Source organism: Talpa europaea (assembly GCF_964194135.1).
Source record: "Talpa europaea genome assembly, chromosome: 11".
Taxonomy (NCBI): domain Eukaryota; kingdom Metazoa; phylum Chordata; class Mammalia; order Eulipotyphla; family Talpidae; genus Talpa; species Talpa europaea.
In genome coordinates, this window is record NC_140078.1 from 22,746,462 (window position 1) to 22,771,702 (window position 25,241).

Below are 25,241 nucleotides of genomic sequence, written 5' to 3' on the forward strand. Positions count from 1 at the left end.
TAGTCACTTCCCCATGTCTCCAGAGCCTTCCTCCTATCCAGCCTGTGTGAGGCCTTCTCTGGCTGGCTGGTCCCCACTGGTTTTTTGTTTGTTTGGGGGCGGGGGGGGGGGGGGGCGGCAGGAATGCCTGGACGGGTCCTAGCTCTGGAGCATTTCCTGGTCTAACAGGGAGACCATCAAGACAAGAGGCGGTCACAGTCCAGTGCGGCGTGGTGAGGAGACAAAGTCGGGAGGAGATGAGGGGCCCGGCGCAGTCCAGCTCCACCTCAGGGTGGTGGGTCTGCAATGTCATTGTCCAGACGAAGGACAGTACATTATTAGTGTTATTAATTATCATTAATCTAATTAAATGGCCATTACAATTAAGAACACAGCAATAAAAATGCCACCGTGGATTTAAATGTGTCTCCTCAAGCATCGCGTTGAGAGAATGTTCGCGGCCCGGCCCGCCCCCCACGACAGCCCCGCACGCAGTAGGCTCGCGGCTGCCCGGGCTCGCAGGCCCCGCTGAGGATCGCGGGCGCCCGGCCTTGCAGATGGGCACGCCGAGACCCGGGGAGGGGAGGGCACAGACCCCGGGCCGGCCCGCCGGGCGGTGGAGAAGGTGAATTAGAGCCAAGAAGCCTGCTCCCTGCTGCCTCCCAACTCACCCTCCCTAGCAGCCTTTTTTTTTTTTCTAGGAAAAACAGCTGTCAGAGGCAGCCATCCTGTTACCGATTAAACAAGGCAAATTCTATCGGAACAGAGTCAGAGACACCCCTGGACACCTAATTACACAGTCTGTATCGTGCAACACGGCCAGGGAAATAGAAATATGAACAGACAGCGCAGCTGACGGTGGCGCCGTCCTCCCCTCCCCAGAAGCTGTCACCTCCCCCGGGTCTCTGGACAAGCTGGGCTCCTGGTCCTTGACCGCTCATGGGAAGGGGCTTGCCGGCCACGCTGAGCCCCTTGACCACCCACAGCCCCCCGCTTCCCCGCAGCAGGTCGGGCTCCATGACAAATGCTTCTGAGCAGGAGCAGTGCCCCCCAGAGCCCTCTGCAGAGCCCCGCGGAGAACAGGCGTCTGTCAGGTCTCCCGGGCGAGAGGGGCGGGTCCCACTTGGGCCTACCCTGGCCTGGGCCTGGAGACAGGGCCTGCTGGGTGCCACCTTGGGGTGCTGCCTCCCTTTAGTCAGAGGCTTCTCCCCCAGGTCCGTCCCCGGAGTGTGGCACCACCCAGCAATGTTGGGAGGGGGGCCCTCCCCCAGGAGGGGGGCTCTGAGGAGGTGAGGTGGGCGGGGCACCGCCTGATTTCTTGTCTGTGTCCCCACATGGACAGGCGCCAGGGAAGACATTAGGATGGGTGGATTCGAAATTCGCCCCGCTGTGTTTCCAGGCATCTCTGCGTGTCCATGCTGGGCTCTGGGGAGACAGAAATGAACAGAAGATGCCTGCTCTTAAGAAACTGGTGAGAGGGAGGAGATAAACACTGAACAAGCTAAACCAACCAAAAACTAACCACAGAGAATGAAATGCTATCATTTGAAGTAGAAAGAAGTGAGATGAAGAAAATAAACAGTGTCACAAGATGCAGAGCAAATTAGAAGGTGCGTGTGTGGCGGGTGGTCGGTCTCTGAGGCGCTGGGGTTTGAGCTGAAGCCTGCATGGGGAGCAGGGGCTGCGGGCAGCTGCGGGGCTGTTCCTGGCAGAGCCAAACTGAATGAACCAGGGGGTAGATGTGTAAGTGAAGGAGGAGACGGGCAAAGAAGCCCGGAGCCGAGGCAAAGCTGGGGTCCTCCTGTTCTCTGTTGAGGGGGCCCTCTCCCTGACACTCCCAGGACCCTCTGAGAGTCATGAGTACCCAACACTGTGCACTCAATGTCGGGGTGTCCTGTGGGCAGGACCTGTGGGTTCCTCCCTCCAACCCACCCCTCCCACGGCTCCCATTAGTGGCCTCCTGCAAGGTGACTTTGCTCCTTATCGTTAGTATTATTGGTGGGCCATTAATAATCATTACCCCTCACCTTCCTCCCTCAACATAGGTCAAGAGGCCTAAGAAACAGTCTTCTGGACTTGCTGAAGCTCTGGTTGCCCCTGCCTGAATGGAGAACGAGCCCCACCCATGACCGGGGCTCTGCCCCTGGAAGACCCTGGACACTGACTCTGGCCTTCATGCTGTGTGGCCTGGAAAAAACTACTGACCTGCTGGGCCTCTCTTTCCGGAGGAGAGTACCTGCTGGGCCCCTAACCGGAGGAGAGTACCCCCAGCTCCTCCACATGTGGCTCCCCAAGCAAGGCACCAGCTGGCTGGTTCGCAGAGCATCCCTCAAAGACAGAGACAGGCTGGCTGCTCCCTCAGTGGTCCTCTATACAGATGCGAACCTGGGCCTGGCAGGGGCCCTATGGCTTGGCCAAGGTCAGGTGGCCATGAAGGGCACGTGGGATTAACGCTCAGGCCCCGGCCAAGACAAGTCAGCGGGGATGTTTAACACAGACTCCCCAGTTTCAACACAGATTCGAGTGGTTGTGTGCGGGTATGTGGGGATGTCTTTGTTTTAGAAAATGCACCCTAAAATACTGGCAGATGATGGCACATCATGCTCTGTGCTTGCAAGCGTGAGGTTGGAAATTAGCTCAAAATTTAAAAAATCTAAAACATCCAACACAGAGAAACAAAAAACAAACATACGGGATCTGTGGGTGTCCACACGGGGCTCAGTGGGTGTCCAGTCCAGCTGGGCTGCTTTGGGGCTCACTGCCCCCGCGAGGAGAGCTGCTTTGCAAATGGAGAAACTGAAGCTCAGAGATGCCTGCTCCTTTTCAGGGGTCACACAGCCAGTGTTTGGCAGGATGCCTACCAGTGAGGAGTACCCCACTTGGTGAGGTGGAAAGACCACAGAGCAGGGAGCATAGAAAGGGGTGGAGAGGCCTGGGGTCCCGCAGAAAAGGTCTCTGGGAGGTGGGGGCAGAGGGCAGGACGCCAGTCTGCGCCGGGCCAGGGCTCCGGGCCAGTTGTTTCCCCTCCCCCTTCAGAGCCCTCAGCCCTCACTGGGAGGGGGAGGAGGGGAGCCCGCAGCTCCCACCCGCCCAAGGACTGATTGATCCTCCCAGTCCCCGGAGCTGGTCCCCACATCCACAACTCGAGCTGCTGCGTGTTTTCTTGTCTCTGATTGTAAACAGATTTGACTAAAGAGGTAAATTAGAAGTTAATTAGAGAGAACATGATTGATGAGGCAGTTTGCCGTGATTGGGAGGCGTGGAAAGGATGGGGCTCCCTGCACAGAGGAGAGCGGAGGGAACGGAGGGGAGCAGGAAGGAAAAGTCACAGGTCCATGGGTCTGGAGGGGGTGCCCAGCATCGGGCAGGACCTACTCGAGCCTGCCCTATCTCTTAAGCTTCGGGGTCACGGCCAGGGTCCCCTGGGGCCTGAAGACCGGACAAGCACTCCTGGAGTGCTGTAACGAGGGGCCAGGCACTTACTGCACTCTGGGGACCAAGAGTATGGCGGGAGCTTGTGTCCAGATGTGCGCACTGGGCTGGTGCAGAAGCTGAGCTTATCAGACACACCAGTCCCGGCCCTGTGCATCTTCTTAAAACCTCGCGAGGTCGATCTGGTATCTCTGTCTCTTCCATCAGGTCCTCCAGGGGATTCCGAGAGCCGAACCAACTTGCCCAAGGTCACGCAGCTAATAAGGATGAAGCTAAGACTGACCTTCAGAGAGCCGTTCCCACTGCCAGCCTGGGCGCCTGGCCATGTGAGGACTACACAAGCTGGTGCAAAGGACCCCCTGCAGCACCCCGGGCTTACTTCCCTCCAGAGCCGGGGAGCTCGCTCCCCAAGCCAGCCCACCCAGCAGCAAGACAGCGCTGGCGGCAGGAACATTTGTCCTTGTTGGACCTGGTCCAAGTCCCTCCAGTTCCACCCCCAGCACCCAGTTCTGTGACGTCCCCGCCTCCTTCATATCCCAGAACATAAACCCCTAGGGTGAGGAGGGGCCTTCGAGGCCAGCTCACGCAACTCTCACCTTCTCCTGGGGAAACAAAGCTCAGAGAACAAGCAAACGCCAGCGTGACGCAGCGAGCAGGTGTCGCTGCAAGGTCCAGTCTCCCCTGGGGCTGAGCTCCATCGTGGCCTGTCCTGCGCCACATCTGCTTCCCAGGCTGAATGACAGCTCTGTGTTCGTTCCTCGGTGACTTCCTTCACTCATTCATTCCGAGATTGACTGGGGCCCCACTCCGTGCTTGGCTGAGAGAACATGAGCATGAGGAAAATAGGACTGACCCCTTGGGGTGCCAACAGTCTAGTCATGGAGGCAGTGCTTCAGCAGAGAGATGTGAGGGGCTAGGAAAGCCCTGGAGAGGGAGCCTTGGCCCCTCCAGGAAGTGGCACTGAAGCCAAGATCTGGAAGAGATGTGAGGGTGTCCCGGCACAGGGAACTTTGGTAGAAGGTGCTTTCTAGAAACTTCCCGGAGGTCCAATGGCCAGAAATGAGAGTGAGGAGAGCCAGTAGGAGGTGAGGCTGTAGAAGGAAGCTATTTGGAATTTATTCTAAACTGTGGGACCCATGGAGAGTTTTAAATAAGGGAGGATGATGGGATTTGCATTTATAAAAGCACACCCTCTGGCTTTTGTGGGAGAACTGACCTGGGGTGGGGTGGGCAATGGGGGGAGCAGGAGTCTCCTGCAGCTGCTCGGAGCTGGGGCTGTGGACCAGGGGCGCAGATAGAAGTGGACGGGTGAGAGAGATGTCGTGTGGCTCAGCAGGCAGGGTTTGGGGCTGGATTAGATCTTGGGTTGCTGGACAGGAAGATGATTGGGGGAGCTTCCTGAGATGGGGAAGCTCAGAACAGGGTGAGGGCCAGGCTTGAAGGGGGTGAGCAGAACTTCAGTTAAAAGCACATATAAGGGGCCTCCCCGGTGGCGCAGCGGTTGAACGCTGGGTTGCGAAGCTGCCCGCTGCCTCTGCAGCGCCGGTTCGATCCCCGGCTGCTCCCCGGCCACCGGAGGAGGGTCCCACATGGCGCGCAGACCTCTCCTGCCGCCCGCTGCTTCCCTCAGCAGTGTACTTCAGTCCTTCTGCCTGCTCTGCTCCCCGCTCTGGCTCTGGTGAATTCTCTCACCCTCCCGTGCTTCTGACTGTACCCAGTGCTTATATAAATAAATAAAATAAATCTTTTTTTTTTTAAAAAAAAAAAAGCACATATAAGGATGAGCTATAGACGCAGTGGTGCCTGGGTCAGGGCTGTCAGACTCCTGGAGCCCCCACCAACGTGTCCCCAGTGCCAATGAATCCTCTCAGGTGAAAATGCATGGCCCGAAGGCCCACTCCTTCCTCCTGTCCCCTTCCCCATTCAGCAAGTCAGTGTCTCTCTTCAAAGGGGCAGAAGAGTGCAAGGCAACAGAGGAGGAGGCCCAGGTTGGACAGAGCAGACCGTGGTGAGTGGGCTCAACCTGGTCAGTGGGCTCAACCCTATTTTCAGTGGGGCTGGAAGCCTCCTGAAGACCTGGAGGTGCAGCTTCCCTCACTCCATACCTGAACTGGAACCCACCTGGAGAGCATCCTTTGCATCAACCTAGTCACACAGCAAGCTGAACCCCAGCAGGCCTTGGCCAGGGGTTAGCAAATGATCCACTGCTTCCATTACTGGGCCGCGCTGGCTAGCCTCCCGCATTGCAGGGGAGATTCAGGTTTGTCTTGCTCAGCAACCCTTAACAATAAGCTCTATTGTTATTCCCATTTTATACCTGAAGAAACAGAGGCTCAGAGAAAGAAAAACCCAAGGCCACACAGCCTGGAATGTGGAGAGCAAGGATCCAAACCCTGACTACTACACACGCTCAGAGAGTCTACCAGCTGCCCCATGAGCCTCGCTGGGCCGTCCTACACTCACTGGGGTGGGGGTGAGAGAGAGCCCCTGTCAGAAGGCAGTGAGGCCTTACAAATCCTGCCTAAATGAGGGGGACAGGAGCAGGGAAGGAAGAAATGGTAAACCTTCAAAACTGCATGGCTGGTTCCTGCTTTCAGACTCCAGGTACCAGGGAGACAGGGACGTTACTGGAATGTTTGATGGAGGGGATGCTGAGGTCATGAAGGGGGGCCTCATAAGAAGCACACATGACCTTTGGCCAGAGGGATCCTTTCTTTGGGGACATAGGCCTCCTCCCTGGTCTGTGCGGGGGGTTTCTGGTTCCTCTGGCTCTGATGGGCCAACTTCATGATGGGCGTGATGGAGGGAAGGCAGCCCCAGGGTCCAGGCCTGTATCAGCCTGTTCGGGGGATGGGTGGTCTCAGAAGGTCTGCCCTTTCCTGTTCCGTTCCCCACCTGTACAGTGAGGAAGTGCAATAAGATGATGACCAGTGACAGCGATAGATTCTCCTAGGAAAGCAGGGACAAACAGATCAATAGCTAGCAAGTCTCACGCCTTACTGTGCCAGGTGCTTCAGAAGGGACTTTCATGCATATCTCACTTAATTTTCACAAAACCCAGGTGGAGATTATAACCTCTGCTTTAGAGATGGGGAAACTGAGGCCTGGAAAGGTTGAATAGCATTCTGGGGATCTCACAGCCAGGATGGGGTGAGACTGGATTCAGACCTGCCTCTGACTTCAAATGAGGCCCGTGTTTACTCTGCCACACCCAACGACCAAGCCACACCCACACCCTGCGAGGGTGTATCAGTAGGTGGGGCTGGGAGAGAGCGGTGGAGTGTGGAAGAAAAGTGCAATAAATGTGGGCAGAAGCCAGCAAGAACAAGCAGCTGTGGGACTCTGTCCCCATGCAGTTTCAGTTTCTCCATCAGAAAAATGGGGAGAACCATAGCCCCCTCCAAAGCGGTTTAAATGAGATGATAGATTTAAAGCCACAGGCACACTGCCTGCTCATTAAATGGGTGTGACGATCTGTCTCCTCTCTTGCAACTGTCCTTGAGTGAGGAGGAGAGGAAGCATCATCTCAGACAGGACACTGAGGCCCAGGGGCCCAAGAGGCTTGTGCAGGGTCACCTGGGTTGGATTTGAACCGAGCAGGGTTGTTCTCACCACTGCACCACACCAGCTAAGAGTAGGTATTGGCTGGGTGGGGAGTAAAAGGGAAAGGCCAAAGCACCCCCAGGCTCACTGGTTGTTCTTAAGCTAGATCTTATGGGGGCAGGAGGGCTTCCGTTCCAGGGTCAGGGGCTTCCCCTCAACCTGCTGTGTCCCCACCCCCACTTTGCCCCTGAAGGCAGCTTCCCTGAGGGTGGGAAGGAGGCTCAGAGAGCTTCCGATTGTCAATGTCGCTTGCTTTCAGGATCACAGCTGGAGATGTTCCCAGATTAGAGGGGAATTTATCCCCTCCTTGAGCTGCTGTGGCATGATTTACAGGCCCTGGCGAGTGCCGAGAAAGACTGGAGAAGGTGCCAGCCACTTACGTATAATTACCCGGCACCTCCATCTAGATTCTGCCAATAGATTATTAATCAGAGAGATCCAGATCCTGGGGCTCTGGTGATGCTTCCACCCGGCAGGGACTCTGGGATGATAGCTCTGCCTGGGGGGGCAGCGACCCATGGTCCCGGTCACTGTGCTCCTTGAGCCCAGTCACTTCACCTCTCTGAACCTCAGTTGTCTCAGCCGCAAGATGGGGTGAACACCACCTCCCTCCCATCCTTGTGGGGATTTAATGAGATAAATCCCAGTGCCAGCACACACCAGTGCTCAATAGACCCCATTCTCTCTCTCTGTGTGTGGACCATGAGATACCAGCGCTGGGCTCCCCTTGGAGTGGTCTAGCTCTGCCCTGTCCACTGGGGGAGTTGGGAATCCCACCTGGCTCCTGAGCACTGGAGTTGTGCCCTTTCCAAACTGAGATGTCCCACTGCTGTAAAGTACACAGACGAAAAATACGTAGAATAATCTCATGAATAATGTTCTAGATTGATGCCTGCTGAAATGACAATATTTTGAGTAGATTGGGTCACATGAAATATATTATTAAATTGATTTCCCCAGTTTCTTTTTACCTTTTAAAAACGTGGCTACTAGAAAATTTTAAATTACACAGGAGGCTCCCATTTGATTTCTATTGCACAGCATTGGCCTAGCTAATTACTCACTGCCGTGGAATATTTAGTCTGGCATTAACCACACCATTATAGTCATTTTAGGAATTTAAAAACACTCCTACAAAGCAGAATCTTGAAATTGGCAGAGGCCCTGCTGTCCTGTTGTGTTTAATAAGCACCTAGTTTGCAGGGTGAAAGGGCCTAGGAACCCCGTCTCTGATGCAATTAATTGTCTTTGATGGGAATTATGATCAGGGCTCCTTGCTGGGGCAACACAGATAGACGCTGCGTGGATGTCCTCCTGACCTTGGTAGAGTGCAATTTACCGGCTTGGGTTCACGTTTGAAGGCCAAGCCTCCAGGGCTTCTTTGGTGCCCCTTTTGGGAAGCCACAGAGTCAGAGGCCTTCGGAGGAGCAGCCTGACTGCAGCCTGATGATGGATCTGCTCTGCCCTCCTCAGGCAGTGACGCATACAGAGTGGACCCCAGGCCCGAGTCAGGACTCCTGGTCCTCAGCCCAGGCTGCCTTTTCCTCCCTGGGGGGCCTTGGACCTGTTGCCACCCCTCTCTGAGTCTCAGCCCCCATCTTTACAATGAGGGCAACAGTGGGTGAGCTTTGATAGTCTATGTTAAAAAATGGAGCTATTTTGTTTTTTTTTTTGTTTTTTGTTTTTAAAGATTTATTTATTTATTTATTTATTTATTTATTTATTTATTTATTTATTTATTTATTTATTTATACAAGCACTGGTTACAGTCAGAAGCGCGGGAGGGTGAGAGAATTCACCAGAGCCAGAGCAGGGAGCAGAACAGGCAGAAGGACCGAAGTACACTGCTGAGGGGAGCAGCGGGCGGCAGGAGAGGTCTGTGCACCATGTGGGACCCTAGCCCGGTGGCCGGGGATAGAACCGGCGCTGCAGAGGCTGCATGCAGCTTCGCAGCCCAGCACTCAACCGCTGCGCCAAAAAAATGGAGCCCAAAAATGGAGCCCAAAAAAATGGAGCTATTTTGAACTCTAGCTTTTACATGCTGTCTTCACTGCCTGCGGCCCACTCAGGCCAGAGTTCAGAAGAAAACCTCCGAATGGCCCCACGTGTCTTTGCAAGGTTACTCAGCCTGGTGGGGGCAAGGGCCAGGCTGGATGACCTGCCCCTGCTCCTGGCCTCTGGCTCAGTCATGGCCTTCAGCCTGGACAGGAGCTTTCTATTTGGCCACGAGTTCTGAGGGAGGTAGAATGCAGATGAAAGTTCCAAAGTCAGGCAGGTGGGAGGACCCGAATCTACATCAGGGGTGGGTCATGTGAGTAGAAAAACCTGGAGGTTCATGTGATGGGAACTTGGCCTGATGGTGGATGCCACAGGGAGGCATCCTCATACCAAGGAGTGGCTGGGCCCAATTCAAGGAACAGAAGAGGAGGAGCCCTGTTGTCTCTCTCACGGTGGCCCACAGATCCCTCCATGAGATACATGTGGGGGGCTTGGTAAGTGGGCAGATTCCCATATGTCCTCTCCCCAGTCAGTCTGAAAGATCACCCACAGGGGTGGGGCCTGGTCTCTGCAGGTAGAAGCAACCTCCCCAGAGATTCTGAAGTCCACTAACATCTCCTGATTCTGTCTAGGTCAGTGGTGCTCAACCCCAGCTGTCTGCTGGATCACCTGGGAATGTTTATAAAACCCCACATCTAGTCCTTACCCCAGACCAATTTTGTTAGGATCTCTGGAGTGTGACGTGACGTCGATACCTTTTAAAGCTCCCCCAGTCGGGCCTCCCCGGTGGTGCAGCAGTTGAGCGCTGGGTTGCGAAGCTGCCAGCAGCCTCTGCAGCATCAGTTCGATCCCCAGATCGATCCCTGGCTGCTGGGTGAGGGTCCCACATGGCGCGCAGACCTCTCCTGCCGCCCGCTGCTCCCCTCAGCAGTGTACTTCGGTCCTTCTGCCTGTTCTGCTCCCCACTCTGGCTCTGGTGAATTCTCTCACCTTCCCATGCTTCTGACTGTACCCCAGTGCTTATACAAATAAATAAATCTTTTTAAAAAAATAAAGCTCCCCCAGTCATCCCAGTGTGCATTGATAATGTACCCCATCCCCAAATCAATTCTTTTATTTTTTATTATTTTGTGTACAAGAACTGGGGGGGGAGGCCAGAGGTGCAGGGGTGAGAGGATTCACCAGAGATAGAGTGGGGAACAGAACAGGAGAATCTACTGAAATACACTGCTGAGGGGAGCAGTGGGCAAGGAAAGAGAGGTCTCCTGTGGGTCTGCTCCCTGGCCGGGGATCTAACTCAGGCCATAGTGGTGACAGTGCTGAGACTTAACCCCTAGGGAGGCCCCTAAATCAATTCTAGAGCCTAAAGGTGGATGTTTGGGGAAAGGGTATGGGAACTTGGGAAGTCAAGGAGGAGAAGTAACTTGCCCAAGGTCACAGAGCGAGGTGATGGCAAAACCATGCCTGTATTCAGGCCTCTTTGCTGAGCCTATGCCAATTTCTCTCTTGAGGCTACATCTCTTTTTACAAACCAGAGCCCGGGCAGGCAGGCAATGCCCATAGTATTTCATTTTCATAACACTGGAACTGGGGATGGCCAGGGTCAGCGCGTCATGGTGGGCACCGTGATGGTGATTAGCCGAGTTGTAAGTCTTTCACTTTATCCAAATCTTGGGCAGTTTAGGAAATTCAATTAAAGGGAGAGAAATGCGGACACCTCAAACTCCTTGCCTCCTGTTATAATGAGTGAAATACGCCGGGCTGTAAAAGGAAATGCTGTCGGGGACGCAGCACCGATATTTTATTGCCAAGTTTTATTCGCTGATGTAAACGTAATCGCTGGAAGCCGGAGCTCTATTAGTGCACATATTTTCACACATCCTCTCCCCTTTGGGTTTGTTCACCCACTTCCTAGGGTCAGCCCTGGTGCTTTTTGGGCATGTCTCTGCTAAGTCTGGATTTCCCTGTTGGTTTCATACCCTCCCAAGGCAGATAAGAGTTTAATAGAATCCACTGCTCCTCTGAGCTCAGTAATGCATTCTGGAAATTAGGCAGCTACATACTAAAGCCATTGTTCCCCCTCATAAATGGGATCCCTCAAAACCAGTGACCAGAGGGTCTCCGATAAGCTCTCATGAAGGCCTGCTCCACATGTTATTGGTGTGTTAAAAGGTGCAACTCTGGGCTCATGTTGCTCATTGTTAGAGGCTGATACATTTAAGTAGTTTCTCCATGAATCAGGCAGCTTAGGTATTTCCCCCTCTTGGCATTGATAGATGAGCGAAAGGAACCCATTTAGATGACACCATATAGGGCCCTAGCCCACACGGTGAATGATTTCCAATGCCTGGTTTAATTTATTTTTAAATGAAATTTGTTATTGATTCTGGATTAAAAGGACAAATCTTACGGCTGTTACCACTGACAGAGCCATGGAGCTCAAGTGACACCTCTCAAGGAGGAGAGGGAGGGTGGCCTCCCTGTGTCGGGGAGGGTGAAGAGCCTCCAGGGACTTGGGTCTGAGGTAGAGAACAGCGCAGGATTCTCTCTGAGGGGAACTTTGAACCCACCTTTCCCAACTGAAATACTTGACATGATGCTGGCCTCCTAAGTCTCATTTGTGTAATGGAAGTAGCAGCAGTTTTTGTCTCAGCATCCATATGGCCCCTAAATACTTATGTTGTTGCCTCCAAGGATGGGAATCTTACTATCTCCTGGAGCATTCCCAGAGTGAAATGAGGGACAAACGTCATCCACCTTAGTGAATTCCTAGAAACTACTGCTTTGGATGACTTTAGCTACCTCCTGCCTCCTCTAAATTCTGAGGTTCCACAGTTCTACAATGAAGAGAAAAGAGACAAGGGAGGAATGTGGACTGGGGAATCGATCACCCTTTCTCCTCTGGCCTTTGCCTTGCCTTACTGTGCAACCTTGTGCAGATTATTTCATCTCTGAGCTTCAGTTTCCTTATCTGTAAAAGAAAAAAGTAATACTAATACAGTGGCCTCAGGGTTGGGGCATGAATTACAGGAGATCGTCAATGTAAATGTGATTTGTAAACAGTAAAGTGCAATTTAGGTGTTACAGGAAATACAAATGGGACACATTGGTGTAGCAGGAGAACCCTGAGCTGGGAGATTGAGGACCTGGATCTGGTTCTGTCACAGTTGTTTGTGTGACTCTGAAGTCACTTATTTTTTCTGGGTCTTAGTTTCCTAAGCTTCGAAGAGGGTGGGTTGAACTGGATGGGCTTAGGTATTATATATTATATTATATGTGGGCTCTGGGATCAAAAACATCACAGCTCTAAAACTGCCTTGCTGTGTGACAGTGGGCAAGATACATAACCTCTCTGAGCATCTGTTTCCTTATGTGTAAATAATAATAACTATACTAATAGTTAAACAATAATAACCAATATGTATCATGCATTTACTATGTGCCAGGCTCTGTTTTAAGTGTTTTTCATATAGAAGTTATTTAATCCTCACAATAAACTTGTGATTGGGTATTTATTTTGCAGATAGCTTTTAGGCACAGAAAGGCTAAGTAACTTTTCTAAGGTCACACAGCTAGTAAGCAGCAGGTCTCAAAAGCAGAGTTCATACTTGAAATCACATTATTCTACCCTGTATGACCATACCCCATTTGTTTTGAGAATTAAGTGGGATAATTAAAGAAAATTAGCACAATGCCAGGTACACGTGAGGGACCAACAGACACTCCGAGACTGGGAGATTCTCGTGGCATTTCTTCCTGTGGGGACTCAGACTGGAGTCTGGATGGAGGGCAGATGGGAAGGCAGGTAAGCAGAGGGAGAGGTGCTGGGAATGGTGAGGACATGATGAGCTGGACACATTCAGGGAGGGAACAGAGCCTGGAGTAGAGGTTTTGTGTCAAAGGTGAGGCTGGGACTTTGAATGCAAATGAAAAAAGTCAGAAATTCTCTAATAAACAAAGCCACCGGAGAGGTTTAAGCAAAGCCATTACAGCACGAATGTTTTCAGTCATAAAATCCCTGGAGGTCTGTCCTTGAAGGAATATTAGAAGTCACTGGGTTTAACCCTATTCCAGACTACAAGGAAAAAGGATTCCTGAAGCTCTCAGGACCATCAGTGGGCTAGTGACTAAGAAGCAATGCAGCACCCAACCAATGCCTCTGTTTACTCCTCTCTTCTAATCTCCTCTCAACTTGTCCCCCTGCCTGTGCCCTCTTCTTCCAATCTGTGGTTTAAGGCGAGAAATTCTTGGGTTTGAGCCCCAGTTCTGTCATCACATTCTACTGGAGGACGTCAGGCTGGGACTGAAAGTCCGGAGTGTCAGTCTTGACACTGCTCAAAGCTGAGGACAGAGCCCCCAAGTGTCGCGCAATCACAAAAACCATGTTTCTGTAGCACAGACGGAGCTCTGTGACTTAAAGATTCTGGGTTTCTTCATCTTTATTATGAGAACAATGGAGCTCGTTTCATTGGGAGCGAAGCTCAAGTGAATTAGTGAATGAGAAAATGCTTTTGTAGAACCCAAGACGCCTGGCCCTCCTAGAATAACCTAAGTATCATCGCTGTGTGGGAAGGAAGTGAAAAGAAGCGGGTCGATCTGGCAAAACCCGGGCTCGGTCCTGCAGTGGCCGGGAGCGCGCCCCAAGTCCCGCGGCGGCGGGGATCTGTCCGCGGTGCTGAAGACCGCGCGGCGCCGCCCCTCCCGTGGGCTCCGTCGGTGCTGCAGGAACACGGTTTTCGTGATTGCGCGACTCTTTGGGGCTCTGTCCTCACCTTTGAATGACCTGTATTCTTGCTGGCGACCACAGGCCCCATCTGGTGTGCTGTTCGCCATAATGTTGAAAGAGGGGCTGTGAGAACAGAGAAAAGACAGCGGGGTGGGGAACTGTCTCTTGGGCTCTAACCTCATTCTCAAACTTGGGGCGCTGTTCACAATGCTGGATCCAGCTGTGGTCTGGGGGTGGGGGGAGTGAGCCGTCTTCGCTGTTGTGTCCCCTTCCCTGGGGTGCAGAGGAAGGAGTCGGAAAGGCTGTCCACAGTGCTGAACCCTCGTATCTACTAGCCCGCGAGGCCAGTGCTTGGGTGGCAGGGTAGACGCTGACCTCTTCCGTGGCGCTTAAACCGCAGCAGACAGGGCCTAGTGAGCAACGAGGGCTGGGGAAGGACAAGGAATGGGGGAGCAGGAGGGATCCCTCCAGGGCCAGACCGCTGTCCACCCTCGTGACTGCACTGAAGGTCTGTCCCAAGCGCACTATTCAGAGGCTTCAATCAGGGGAAGAAAGAATCTGAGGATCTCTTTGGATTTTGCTCTTGAGAATGGGAGTGGATTCATTATTCCCCGCCCCCCACACCCCCCCCCGACCCCCCTCCGCCTCAATATTCCATCTAGGCCTATAGATCCCAAGAAGGGAGCCTCACGATCCAGAAGGGGGCGATCCAATCCAGCATCTCTAAGCCAGACGGCGCCCCAGCAGCTGACCCGCCTCACTCCCATTTTACAGACACGAAAACTGAGTCCCAGAGAGGGAACAGTAACACTAACAACGCTGGGGCCCTCCACCATGTGGCTGGCAGCACGGTAAGCGCTTTACATGCGCCATTTCCAAAACCCTCACGAGGACCCCGGAGGCAGCTGACAGTTCCATGTCTCAGATGCAGACACCGAGGCCCAGACCGGGGCAGACACCCCGACACGCTCCCACAGTCACAGGCTGCAGCGGGGCTACCGCCGGGTCTCGGGGGCTCCAGCCCCGCTTCCTACCCCCCCTCACCCGCACCTGCCCCTCCACTCCCCCTCACCCCCACCTGCCTCGCGGCCCCCCCAAAATTGCAGGAGTCCCCCTGAGCGCGCTGGCCCTGCGGCTGCACCCGCTTCTCCTTATCCCGCTGAAAGTATTTTTTGCCTCAGGAGCCCGTTGCGTGGCGCCTTGCGGGCCCCGGGCCCCGGGGGTGGCGCCTCCCTCCCGGCCCGCCCGGCGCGCTCGGGGCGGGGGCCGGCGGGTACCGCTTTAAAAATCCCGGCCTGGGCAAAACTTTGATGATAAATCAAGCGGCAGATCCCTCCGCCGCCGCCTGCTCTGGGCGGGCGGGAGGGGGTGCGGCGGCCGCGCGGCGTGGCCTTCCGCGCGAGGGAAGAGTCCCGCAGTCGGAGGCGGCCGGCCGGGCGCGCGCTCGCTGTCCGCATCCGGGGCTGGGCCGGGGCCCGCGAGGGCTGGGGCCGGGGCCGGGGCCGGGGCCGGGGCCGGGCCGGGCGCAGCTGGCGAGGAGCCGCGACCCGCGCCGGGCAGCCAGGCCGCGCCGGGCAGGGAACGGCGGGCGCAGGGTCTGCGGTCCCCTGAGCCCCGATGTGAGGCGGCGGCGCCCCCCGCCCGAGCGAGCACCATGGGGGCCCCGCTCGCCTTGGCGCTGGGCGCCCTCCACTCCCTGGCACTTTTCCTGCAACTCGGCGGAGCCACGCGGCCCGCCGGCCACGCGCCCTGGGACAACCACGTCTCCGGTCACGGTGAGTTGGGTCCCCGACCCCGCGGACTTCCCCGGCACAGCCCACCCGGGCTGCCCGGCTCCAACTTCGCGGTCCCCGGGCTCGAACCCGCGGCGACAGAGGCAGGAGTCCGGGCGCCCCCTGTCGGGGCCAGTGAGCCGCCCCCGCACCCTGGCCACCCTGCGGAGGAGGGAGCAGCCCGTGTGCACCCCTGAGTGTGCTCGCACACAGACGCTCGGGCGAGCACACGCATCTCCAGGACCACACAGATACCCACGGCCCCGGGCACACTCGGAGCCACGTTCCCCGCTTTCTCACACTCGCAATTCATTTGCTCACGCATCTCCAGACACCTCAGACCCCTTCCTCACTCGCAGACACTCACACTGACAGCCACTACAGACCCACACATCAGGCACCAAGGCTGGGGGGCTCACACCCTGCCGACTGGCACTCAGGTGCATACACTCTGCACAACTCTTGCCCACCCGCCCACCTGCAGACACACTGGCAGATACACAGACTTGTGAACACACTTTGCTCGCCCACCCCTCTTTGCCCATCTACCTCCCCTTTGTGGGTTTAACCCCGCAGCTGCCCTTGTCCCCTGCCTCGCCACACCTGCTCCTTAAGTTGTTGGCAGAAGTCCTGAGGGCCAGGAGACCCTGCTTCTTGAGAACTGGTAGCCCAGGGCTGCACCCACCCCTGTTGGGTGGGTGGGCCGAAGGCTTGGTGGGAGCCCCACGAAGACGCTGGAATAGTTGGGATTGTTGCTTCCAGTCAACAAGGAGGAAGGGGAAGAGGGAATGCCAGGAGCTTTTGTCTGCCTCTGGGGGTGGGCACGGAGCCCATGCCATCCTAATGTAGGGGCCCATCTACCTCATCCTCAGTCGGAGGACTGGAATGTGGGAGATCTCAACTCGGCCGCCGTGGGAGCCGGGAGCAAGCAAGCATTCCCAGCACTGGTTGCCTGAGTGTCGAAGCTCCTTTTAGCCCCAGAGGAGCCCAAGTTGGCAGCAGAGTTGGATTGTCTGAGGCTGACTTTTGTGGGGCCTTCCCATGCCCCCTGTGAGCCAGGCTGCCGTCATGGGGAACGGGGCATGCATGAAAATGGAGACCCTTCCTCTAGCCATCTGCCCCTGCAGGGGCTCCCTGTGTGGTGGGGAAGGCTGCAGCACCAGTGCTGGGCACTTTATGCCCAAGACTGGGAGGAGGTTTACACAAAGGACAGAGAACCGGGTGATTTATTCTGATGGGGAAGAATAGGGCTGGGGGGGAGAGGTGAACAGAAAGTCGGAAAAGGCTTCACTAGGGAGTGACGCATGAGTGGGATTGCTTCAGGCGGAGGGGAGCTCCCCAAACCCTTCTCAGGTTCTCTGCTTTGGGGGAACCATGCCTTATTGCCTTATCACGTCTGACAGTAACTGCTCTGTCTGTCGCTTGTTCCTGTCCCTCATGTAATTTCTACCAACCTGGCTGGTAGATAGGAAAAGGGCTGTTTTGATCCTCAGTGTACAGATGGAGAAACCGAAGCTCAGAGAGGTCAAGGGACTTGTCCAAGGTCGCACAGTGAGTGGCTGACCTGGGACTGGCTCCAGGGTCTGTCGGACAAAGAGAGTGATTTTTCCAGGACACGTTCATCTCCCTGTCAGATTCTCTCCCATTCAAGGCAAACTGGGAATTCCTCCTTCCGCTCTCCACCTCTTGCAGCTCAGTTGCTTGGCACTGTTGAAACTTACACGAGGAGGGTTTTCCAAAGAAGAGCTTTACTGAGTCTTCCGTCCCTAGAGACAGCAGGACCCGCGGTTTACCATCATCCTGTTCCCAAGGATTTGGGTACCACTGTATCATTCCCGGGGCACTAAAAGGAAGCAGGACTTGCCCTTTGTGTGGCAGCCTCTGCCTGCCTCCTGGTGCCAGGCATGCTTAGGGCCACAGCTCAGCCGTGCCAGACCCTGGAGAGGTCCAGCTAAGGCCCAGAGGTGGGCTAGGTGGAAAGGAGACAGCTCTGCCTGGGGAGCCTCGCTCCTCTTACTGATTCCCCATGTGACTCTGGGCAAGTGAGCTACCCCTCTGGGGCTCCCCATGACCCTCAAGAAACGAGGAGGCTGGACTGCTCTGCAGGGACCAGGCTGCCGCCCCCAACAATACCAGGTTCAAAGTCACCAAGTAGTGGATGCTGAGGAGCCCCCGCGGCTGCCCCTGTGTCGGGCCAAGCGCACGCCACCACAGGAAGGGTTTGGAGCCACTCACTTAATCACAAAAAGAAACTGTTATTAATGATAGTGAGACGCGGCGAATAAGTGGGTCATGTCTAATAAGCCATTTGTGTTCAGGAGGAGAATACCAATTTGATAAAAGCTGTGTGTGCTGAAAAAGCCCAGAAATTGCTGTTTAGCAGATTGGAGCCTGATCGTTGCATTATGCCAGGCTCCGCGTGGCCTGAGCTGATTCAGGAAATGTGGCCAGGTTAGGGAGGTGTCTCTGTGTCTGGGATGGGAGTGGGGGACCAGACGCGGGGGCCCACTGACCCCAACCGCCTGCTGGCTGCTCACCTCTCCGGCTCCATCTGAGCCCAGCCGCCAGGCTCACGCCGTCCGCCCACCGCCCCAAGGCTCGTCACAGGGAGAGCTCGCGGTCAGATGGGTCCGCAAGGACATCTGTCTTGCTTTCCGTCTCCCTGCCACCTCCACTCAGCCCACTTCACAGAGGGCTTTTTAAAGGCTTGAAGAATGAATGGGGACTGAATGGTGTGTGCCTCTTAGGGAGGCCTCGGGAATTGGGAGGCTGTGGTGTTGATGGTCAGTGTATGTGCCTAGTAGGTTCTCACTAAATGGAAGCTGTTTTGAATATTCTTTATCAGAAAGGATTAGCTCCTTGCCATGAGCACAGCAGAGGTGGGGGCACAGGAAATGGCATTTATGAAATGCCTACTGTGCGCTAGGTGCTGCCAACCCCCTGCCAGTGTTAACTCACAAAGACTGACATTATTCGTGACTCACAAGTCCAGCAAGGCTGACGTTGGACATAAGAGGAAACTGAGGTTCAGAGAGGGCAAATGACGTGCCCAAGGTCACTGAGTTTGCACTGCGAGCTGGAGAACTGATCTAGAAAGAAGGTGTGTCTGGTAGCTCTGGGCCTGCCTCCTCCAGACAGCTTCAAGGCAGGCGTGTCTGACCAAACTTCCTCTGTGCAGCCCATCCAAGCACACTCCCTTCCAGCACCTCAGAAAACTGTGAAAGCAGTGGGTTCCACTAAGAGGAGTCAGTGACTCAGACGGTAACAGGACCTTGCTGGGGTAACATGCCAGCTGGAAGAGACAGCTGGGCTGGGCTTCTTCTTCAATGCTCTTTCCAGGTCCCATCCAGGGCAGACGTCCAGAAGGCACGGTCTTTGCAGACCTTCTGACTTGGAATCCCTTGAGGGTATGTGTTAAAAAGCAGATCTTAGGGTCCCCCCATACCCACTGGCCAAAATGACCCATAAGCTCCCCAGACGCTTCTCATGCAGCCTGGAGTTTGGGAGCCTTAAGTATTCGCCCGTACCTGATGGGACAAGGGGATGGAAAACTGTGGGCTGATGGATTTTAGTTTTGCAAGCGCGGGAGAGGTCCAGTCTAGAGCCCTAAGCGGAGTCTGAGAGGAGCCCCAGGAAGCCTTATACTGCAGTAAACATCCCTCCTCCCCCCTCTGCCTTCACACACACACACACACACACACACACACGCACACACACACACACGCACACACACACACAGATATACACCCCCCCCCCCCCCCAGGCCAGCACCTTCAATTATTAATACACCCCAATGCAGACAAAGATCCTGGCTTGGTCTGGCGCTTTGTCCATTGAGTGATTCACTGTCCTGAGCTTCTCTCTGTTGCCAGGAGGGAGCAGTGGGGTGCTGGGGGAGGGGCGGGGGCCGCCAGGCTATTTCGCAAACAGCCTGTGCACTGAAAAATGACTCTGGCTTTCTCGAGTTCCTTCCCGAACTGGTGGATCTTACCATCAATAAGCTGGCTAGTTTGGTGGCTGGGAGACGGAGAAAATTGAGTGCTGTCTTCCGAAGGTTATGATGTTAAAAATGTGTTTGCCGTTGTCTCGGGTGTTGGTGATTATTCTATCAATTACGCCTGTAAACACTCCGCCCTGGGCTGAGGGTTTCCCGGCCTCCTGTGGGGAATTGGCCCTCACAAGCCGTTTTCCCCAAGTCCTTCACACCAATTGGTTTTGACACCTTGCCTATCAACAGCTCCCCGGGCCTTTTCCCCAAGCACCAGGGCGGGGGTGGGGGGTGGGGGGGCGGTTAAGGTGGTCGACCAGCAGGACCAGGATTTCATTCATTGCAAAGGTGACACAGGAGTGTTGTGGGTTGTGGGGAGCAAGAGGGCAGGGTCAGGGGTCCAGGAAAGTGGTCCTTTCTGACCCCCCAGCTGTTGGGGCAGGAGATGCAGCTCATTATTGACCCCCCCAGGCTCAGAACCAGCCAGTGAAGCCCCTGGGATCATGTCCCTCAACCCCTCTCACAGAGGGGAAGACGGAGGCCACGGGCAAGGAGTCATTTGCTCCAAATTGCCTAGGAGGTTAGTGCTTGGCTTTTGGGATCACCTCATCCAAGTTTGTACGAACAGAAATATACAGGAGCCGTTGTTTTACCCAGTGTGATCCTGGAGTCTTAGGGGGCACCGTCTCACTGGGTTCTGACAAGAACCTTCAGCGGAGGGGACACTCCCTGCCTGGTGTATGGATGAGGAAACCAAGGTTAAAAGGGCTCCCCAAGGTCCTACGCCTCACAGTGGAGCCTAAGTTTGAAGCTGGGGATGGGTCCAGGGCCTGTGCACACACGCTGTTGACTTCCAGAGTAGAAGGGAGAGGCCCAAGGTCACCAGACACAGCCCGATGCTGGGAGGAGCCTGGTGCCCTCCTCATTTCCACACTGGGCGTAGCAGTGGAAGTGGCTGCCTGAGACCAGGAACCTGCCTCTGTGACCTTCCAAGTCCCTCAGAGGTTGAGACAATCAAAAGGGAGTGGAGAGGCAGTAGGTGGAGCAGGCGATGACCTGGTGCCCACACGAGGGGTGGGTCTCAGCAACAGTAGGGGATGGTGGAGGCATGAAGCAAGCCAACCTCCTGGTGCTTGGCCATGACCTTGGACTTTAGGGATGGAATCAGCTGTTGCTGGGATTGATGGCCCCTCAACCCCAGAGAGAGCTGGGCACACAGGGGCTCGTTTCCGGGCACTCCCACCCTTGTTGTAATGAGCAGGGGCTCCAGGACACGGACGGGTCCCATTCCCCGGGGCCCCAGCACCCACCACAATGCCCAGCACAGGGCGGTGGTAGGGAGAGAACAAATGGATGGTGAAGAGAACAATGCAGAGTCTCAATCCAAATTCTTAAACTTTTGCTCATTCCAAGGAATTAGTTTTGAACATGCATGTAATTTTAATTGCATAAGGAATCCATGTTTTTAGTAGAAAAACCACAAAATCGGAGTCTTTCCTCACTCCTGTTGACCACAAGGACGTTCTGGGGTGGGTAAGGGTGACTTCACCTTGCAGTGGGCAGGTCCACCCCTATGTAGGGTGCATCTGGGATGCGATAGCCCTGAGGTTAATGGGGCCCTCAGGGTATCTTCCTCTCCCAGACCCTGAGAGAAATGTTCCATCACAATAAGGGGCAGCGTTCTCACTGGGGGAGGAAATTCATCCTCTACCAGCTGGTGCCCCTGGCTCCTACTGTTATAGAGAAGGGAGGTGCCTCTTGAGAAGCAGGGGGCTGCCTAATCCCCCACTTTCCTCCAAGCCGCAGAGGGGCCTCGGGGACTCACCATTCCCAGTTGAAACCTTTCTGCAAAATGCCCCCTGGCCCTCGGCAAGATTGAGTCCTACCTGTGAGATGATTTCAAACAGAACAGTCAAAGCTCTTACATTTTAATGGTTATGAATTTATTTTAATGTGAATTAGAAAAAAAATAACCAGAACATCAAAACTGTAATTTCACAGATATGATTGTTTGGGATGAGACTAACGGGGGATATTAAAAATAGTGGGTTAGGTTATAGAAAAGCAGGAAGGATGCAGCAGCACGGGGGTGCACAGTACCTCGTGTGGGGGTGACTGGCCTTGGGGGCACCCTGGCTCACAGGCCACCTCCACCCACCTCATGCTCTGGGCTCCTCACACTGGGCGCTACTGCCTGGCAGGGGCTGCTGCCGTCACCGGGAGCGTGATCATTCATTCCTTCATCCATTCACAGCCATCAGTTGAACGACTGCCATGCACCAGGCTCTTTTAGCCACTGGGGACGTATCAGTGAAGAAGACAGATAAGGTTCTTGCTCAGACAACTAAAGCTATAAAAATATAGAAGTATAAATTATGATAAGAGATGAGAAGCAGGGATGGCATTCAGCCCCGAGAAGAGCACTTGTTCAGGAGGCAGTGAAGGTGCCCAGTGGTGAGCTCCACGTCTCAGAAAGTATGCAAGGTGGACCCGACCAGTTTTAGCTGGAGATATTATAGAGGGGACTCCACCTTTTTTCTCCAAATAGCAGAGACGAGTGAAGTGGGCAGAGAAGTCAGAACACAGCGAATGTTCATGAAGATCTGGCACACAGCAATCTGGGGACGGGCCCATGTAGGCAGAGCACCCAGCCCCTAGGGTGCCTAGTCCCACAGCTGACATGGCAGGTGGGGGCCTCCGCTGTCCCCCGCCTTGAGGGAGGGGCAGGGACGCCTCTGTAACTCCCACTCTGAGTTAAAGTGGGAGAGTTGGGGTGGGGGAAGAGGATCCCCTTCCCTTCCCCTTCCTCTACCTGAATGGGTGACTTGGCAGGGCCCTGCCTCTCTCGCGACCTCAGTTTCCCCACCTGAACAATGGTGAGCTCACCTAAGCTCTAAGCCTCTAGAATTCTTGCATCTGTCTCCTCCCACACCCTGTCTTCTGTCCTGTAGCAGGCAGGAGGGGTCCTTCCAGTACTCCTAGATGGACAGGTCTGAGCAAGGAACCCTCTCAGCTCCAGCTCTCGCCTTCCAGATGCTCCCAGGCCTCTCAGCCTAGCTTCCCAGGGGCACCATCTTGCACCACGGTGGGGTTGGCCCAGTGTGTGGTGCTTCCCTCTCCATGATTTTTCAGGTCCTTGAACGAGAACACTCTCTCATTCCTCCTCATTTAGTCCTCACAACCCGCCTGAGGAGGGCGCTCCCATTTCACAGACAAGGAGGCTGAGGCTTAGCAGGAGGTGACTTGCCTGAGGACACACAGATGTTCCAGGGCAAAACCAGGCTTGGACCCAGCTGTGGAGTAGCGGAGCTGGAGTCTTGACCGCTCACCTGTCCTGCTCCAGGCTGCCACAGCGGGTGTGGGTGACACACGCTTTGTTCCATAGCAGCGCCCTGGCTTCATCAGATTCTCTCGGGGTCCATGATGCAGAGTGCTAAGGTCGCCTGGGTCTGGCTGAAAGAACAGCTGAGGGTCTCAGCTCCTGGATCCAAGTCCATCGCTGTCAGAGGGGAATCATGGGACTCTAGGGGCATGCGTGTGACTCTGTGTCCTGCCTGGGTATCCCCCCAGGGCTGGTGATTTTTCCACATGTGTATCTAGGGTGACTGTGTTTGGGTGTTTGATCATGTGGGCAGGATCTTGGGTAGCTCTCTAATGTCCTGGCCTAAGGTGCCAGCTGGTATCCTTTGCCCCATCATATCCCTGCTTCAGTGCCAGCCTCCCTCCTGCAAGACAGTGCCCCTGGGAAGCTAGGCTGAGAGGCCTGGGAGCATCTGGAAGGTTAGAGCTGTAGCTGGAGGGTTCCTTGCTCACACCTGTCAATCTAGGGGTATTGGAAGTGGCCGTCTGTGGGCAGCGCTCTGCCTGCCTGTCTCTCAGCACCCTTCACTGGATCGTCCTCTCCCTGGTCTGTCTCTCCAGATCGCTCACTGTCCCTTCTTTTGCTCTCTTTATCTTTGTCTTTTGATCTCTCCGGCTTTCTTTGTCCCTTTCTCTGTGTCAGCTGTATCCATCTCCCCTCCTGGGTCCTCCCTTTCTGTCTGTAAACACTCACACACTCCTCTCTCCTGATGACATCTCAAGATCGCACAGAGCAGCACCCAAGAAACGGCAGGTGAATGAATGAAGTGAATAAATGAATGACCAAATGGTAATGCCACAAGGGACACTGGAGCTTGTCTAGACTCGTGGTTCCTAATTTTTTCGAAAGTTGCAAACCTACTGTGAATCTGATGAAAACTAGATCATTTATTCGGGAAAAGGCCTCATTGCCTTGCCCCAGGTCGCCCCCTGTCAGAGGTTTGCAGAAACCTAAGAAGCCCAGCGGTGGCTCTCAGGGGAGGTGGCCTTCATTTCACCAGGGAGGAAACTGAGGCCAGACAGCCTTCAGGACTGGTCCCGGGACGCAGGGCAAGTGTGCGCAGAGCTGGTGTGGATCTGAGTCTTTCCCTCCCCCACTGCTCTCCCAGGTCACCCGGGAGGCCTGCGGAAGCAGCTTTCTTCTTTTTTCCCAGCAAGCCTCTGAGTGTCTTCAGGGGTGGGTCTGGCGGAGAGATGTGGAGGACAGTAAACCAGAAATGAGTGCCGTGCGTCCAGAGGAGGCCCCAGGAGGTTCCCAGTGTCCGGCAGTCAGGGAAGACTTCCTGGGGGAAGGGGCCTCCCCCGGGTCCTGTCCAAGCGAGGACTCCGAGGGGACACCAGAAGCCAGCACAAGCCTCGCCTGGCTGCCTGGGTCTGGCCGGGATTGCTTTTCCAAATGAGCGGTGTCTGCATGTCTGGAGAAGCAGGCTGCAGAGCTTGCTCCTGATCCTCAGCACAGGGACAGCCCTGGAAGTTTCCCCAATGGGGAAGGCCTAGAGTGGCTGATCTCTGGGTACTGTAGTGGAAAGAGGGGCTGCAGCAGGACTTGGAGGAAGGAAAGGGGCAAAGGGGAAGGGCTGAGCTTGTCGGTTCATTGGATGCCGGGTGACTGCAGTGTTCAAGGGGTGAGGGAAATGTGGGCTCTGAAGGAAAGGGGAATTGGGTACGTACGTGCTGACGCAAGCCTGTGTGTGCGCATGCCTGTGCCTGCATTTTTGCACACATGCCTGTGTGTGTGCATTTTTGCACGCATCTCTGTGTGTGTGTGCACATCTGTGTGCGTGCATACCTGTGTGTGTGCGCACATGCACTGGCTTCCTGTTTGGTCCCTGAGTACACCAAGCACTCTTCCTCCTCACTTTTTCCCAAGCCATTTCCTCTACCTGGCAGGCTCTCTCCTTCATGCTGCATGCTCCAGCCCAGGGAGACCCATGACCTGCTGAGAGAGCCTTACCATGATCACCCCAGCAGGCACCCTGGCATCAATGTGCCATCTTCAGAGGAGGAAACTGAGGCATGCTGGGCCTGGTGCCCACACCTCATTCACGGCAAGGTAGCAGAGCCCCAACTTTGTTCCCTGCCCCTCCCCCACCTGCCTGGCATTGTCTCTTGGGGTTGGAGGTCTTGGCTAAAACCTCTTTTTCACAGCCCTCACTCAGGCTTGGTTCCTGGCTGAAGGCAGTAAGACTGGAGCAGCCGGTAGGGTGTCTGTTTTGCTTTGTGAGGTTTTAAAAAAATCGTTTCCGGCCTCGGAGGCGGCAGCAATTACGGCCAGCTCGCTGGGGAGCTGTTTGCCGCCTGTCATCGGCCCCAGGAAAGGGTCCCTAATGGAGGCCTGGCAGCCAGAGCACATGGTAGTGGAAATAGCACTCAAAACAAAGCC

General features: G+C 54.9%; 1 protein-coding gene across 1 annotated transcript in view; it reads left to right on the top strand.

The window, feature by feature from the left end:
* Positions 1 to 15,392: 15,392 nt before the first annotated feature.
* Positions 15,393 to 25,241, top strand: part of VSTM2L (V-set and transmembrane domain containing 2 like) — a gene marked incomplete at its 5' end in the record, with an annotated part of 30,397 nt that continues 20,548 nt past the window's right edge. Inside the window, one exon of the mRNA XM_084247331.1 lies at positions 15,393 to 15,513. Within this exon, the coding sequence (XP_084103457.1) occupies positions 15,393 to 15,513 (121 nt within the window). The remainder of the gene's footprint in view (positions 15,514 to 25,241) is intronic.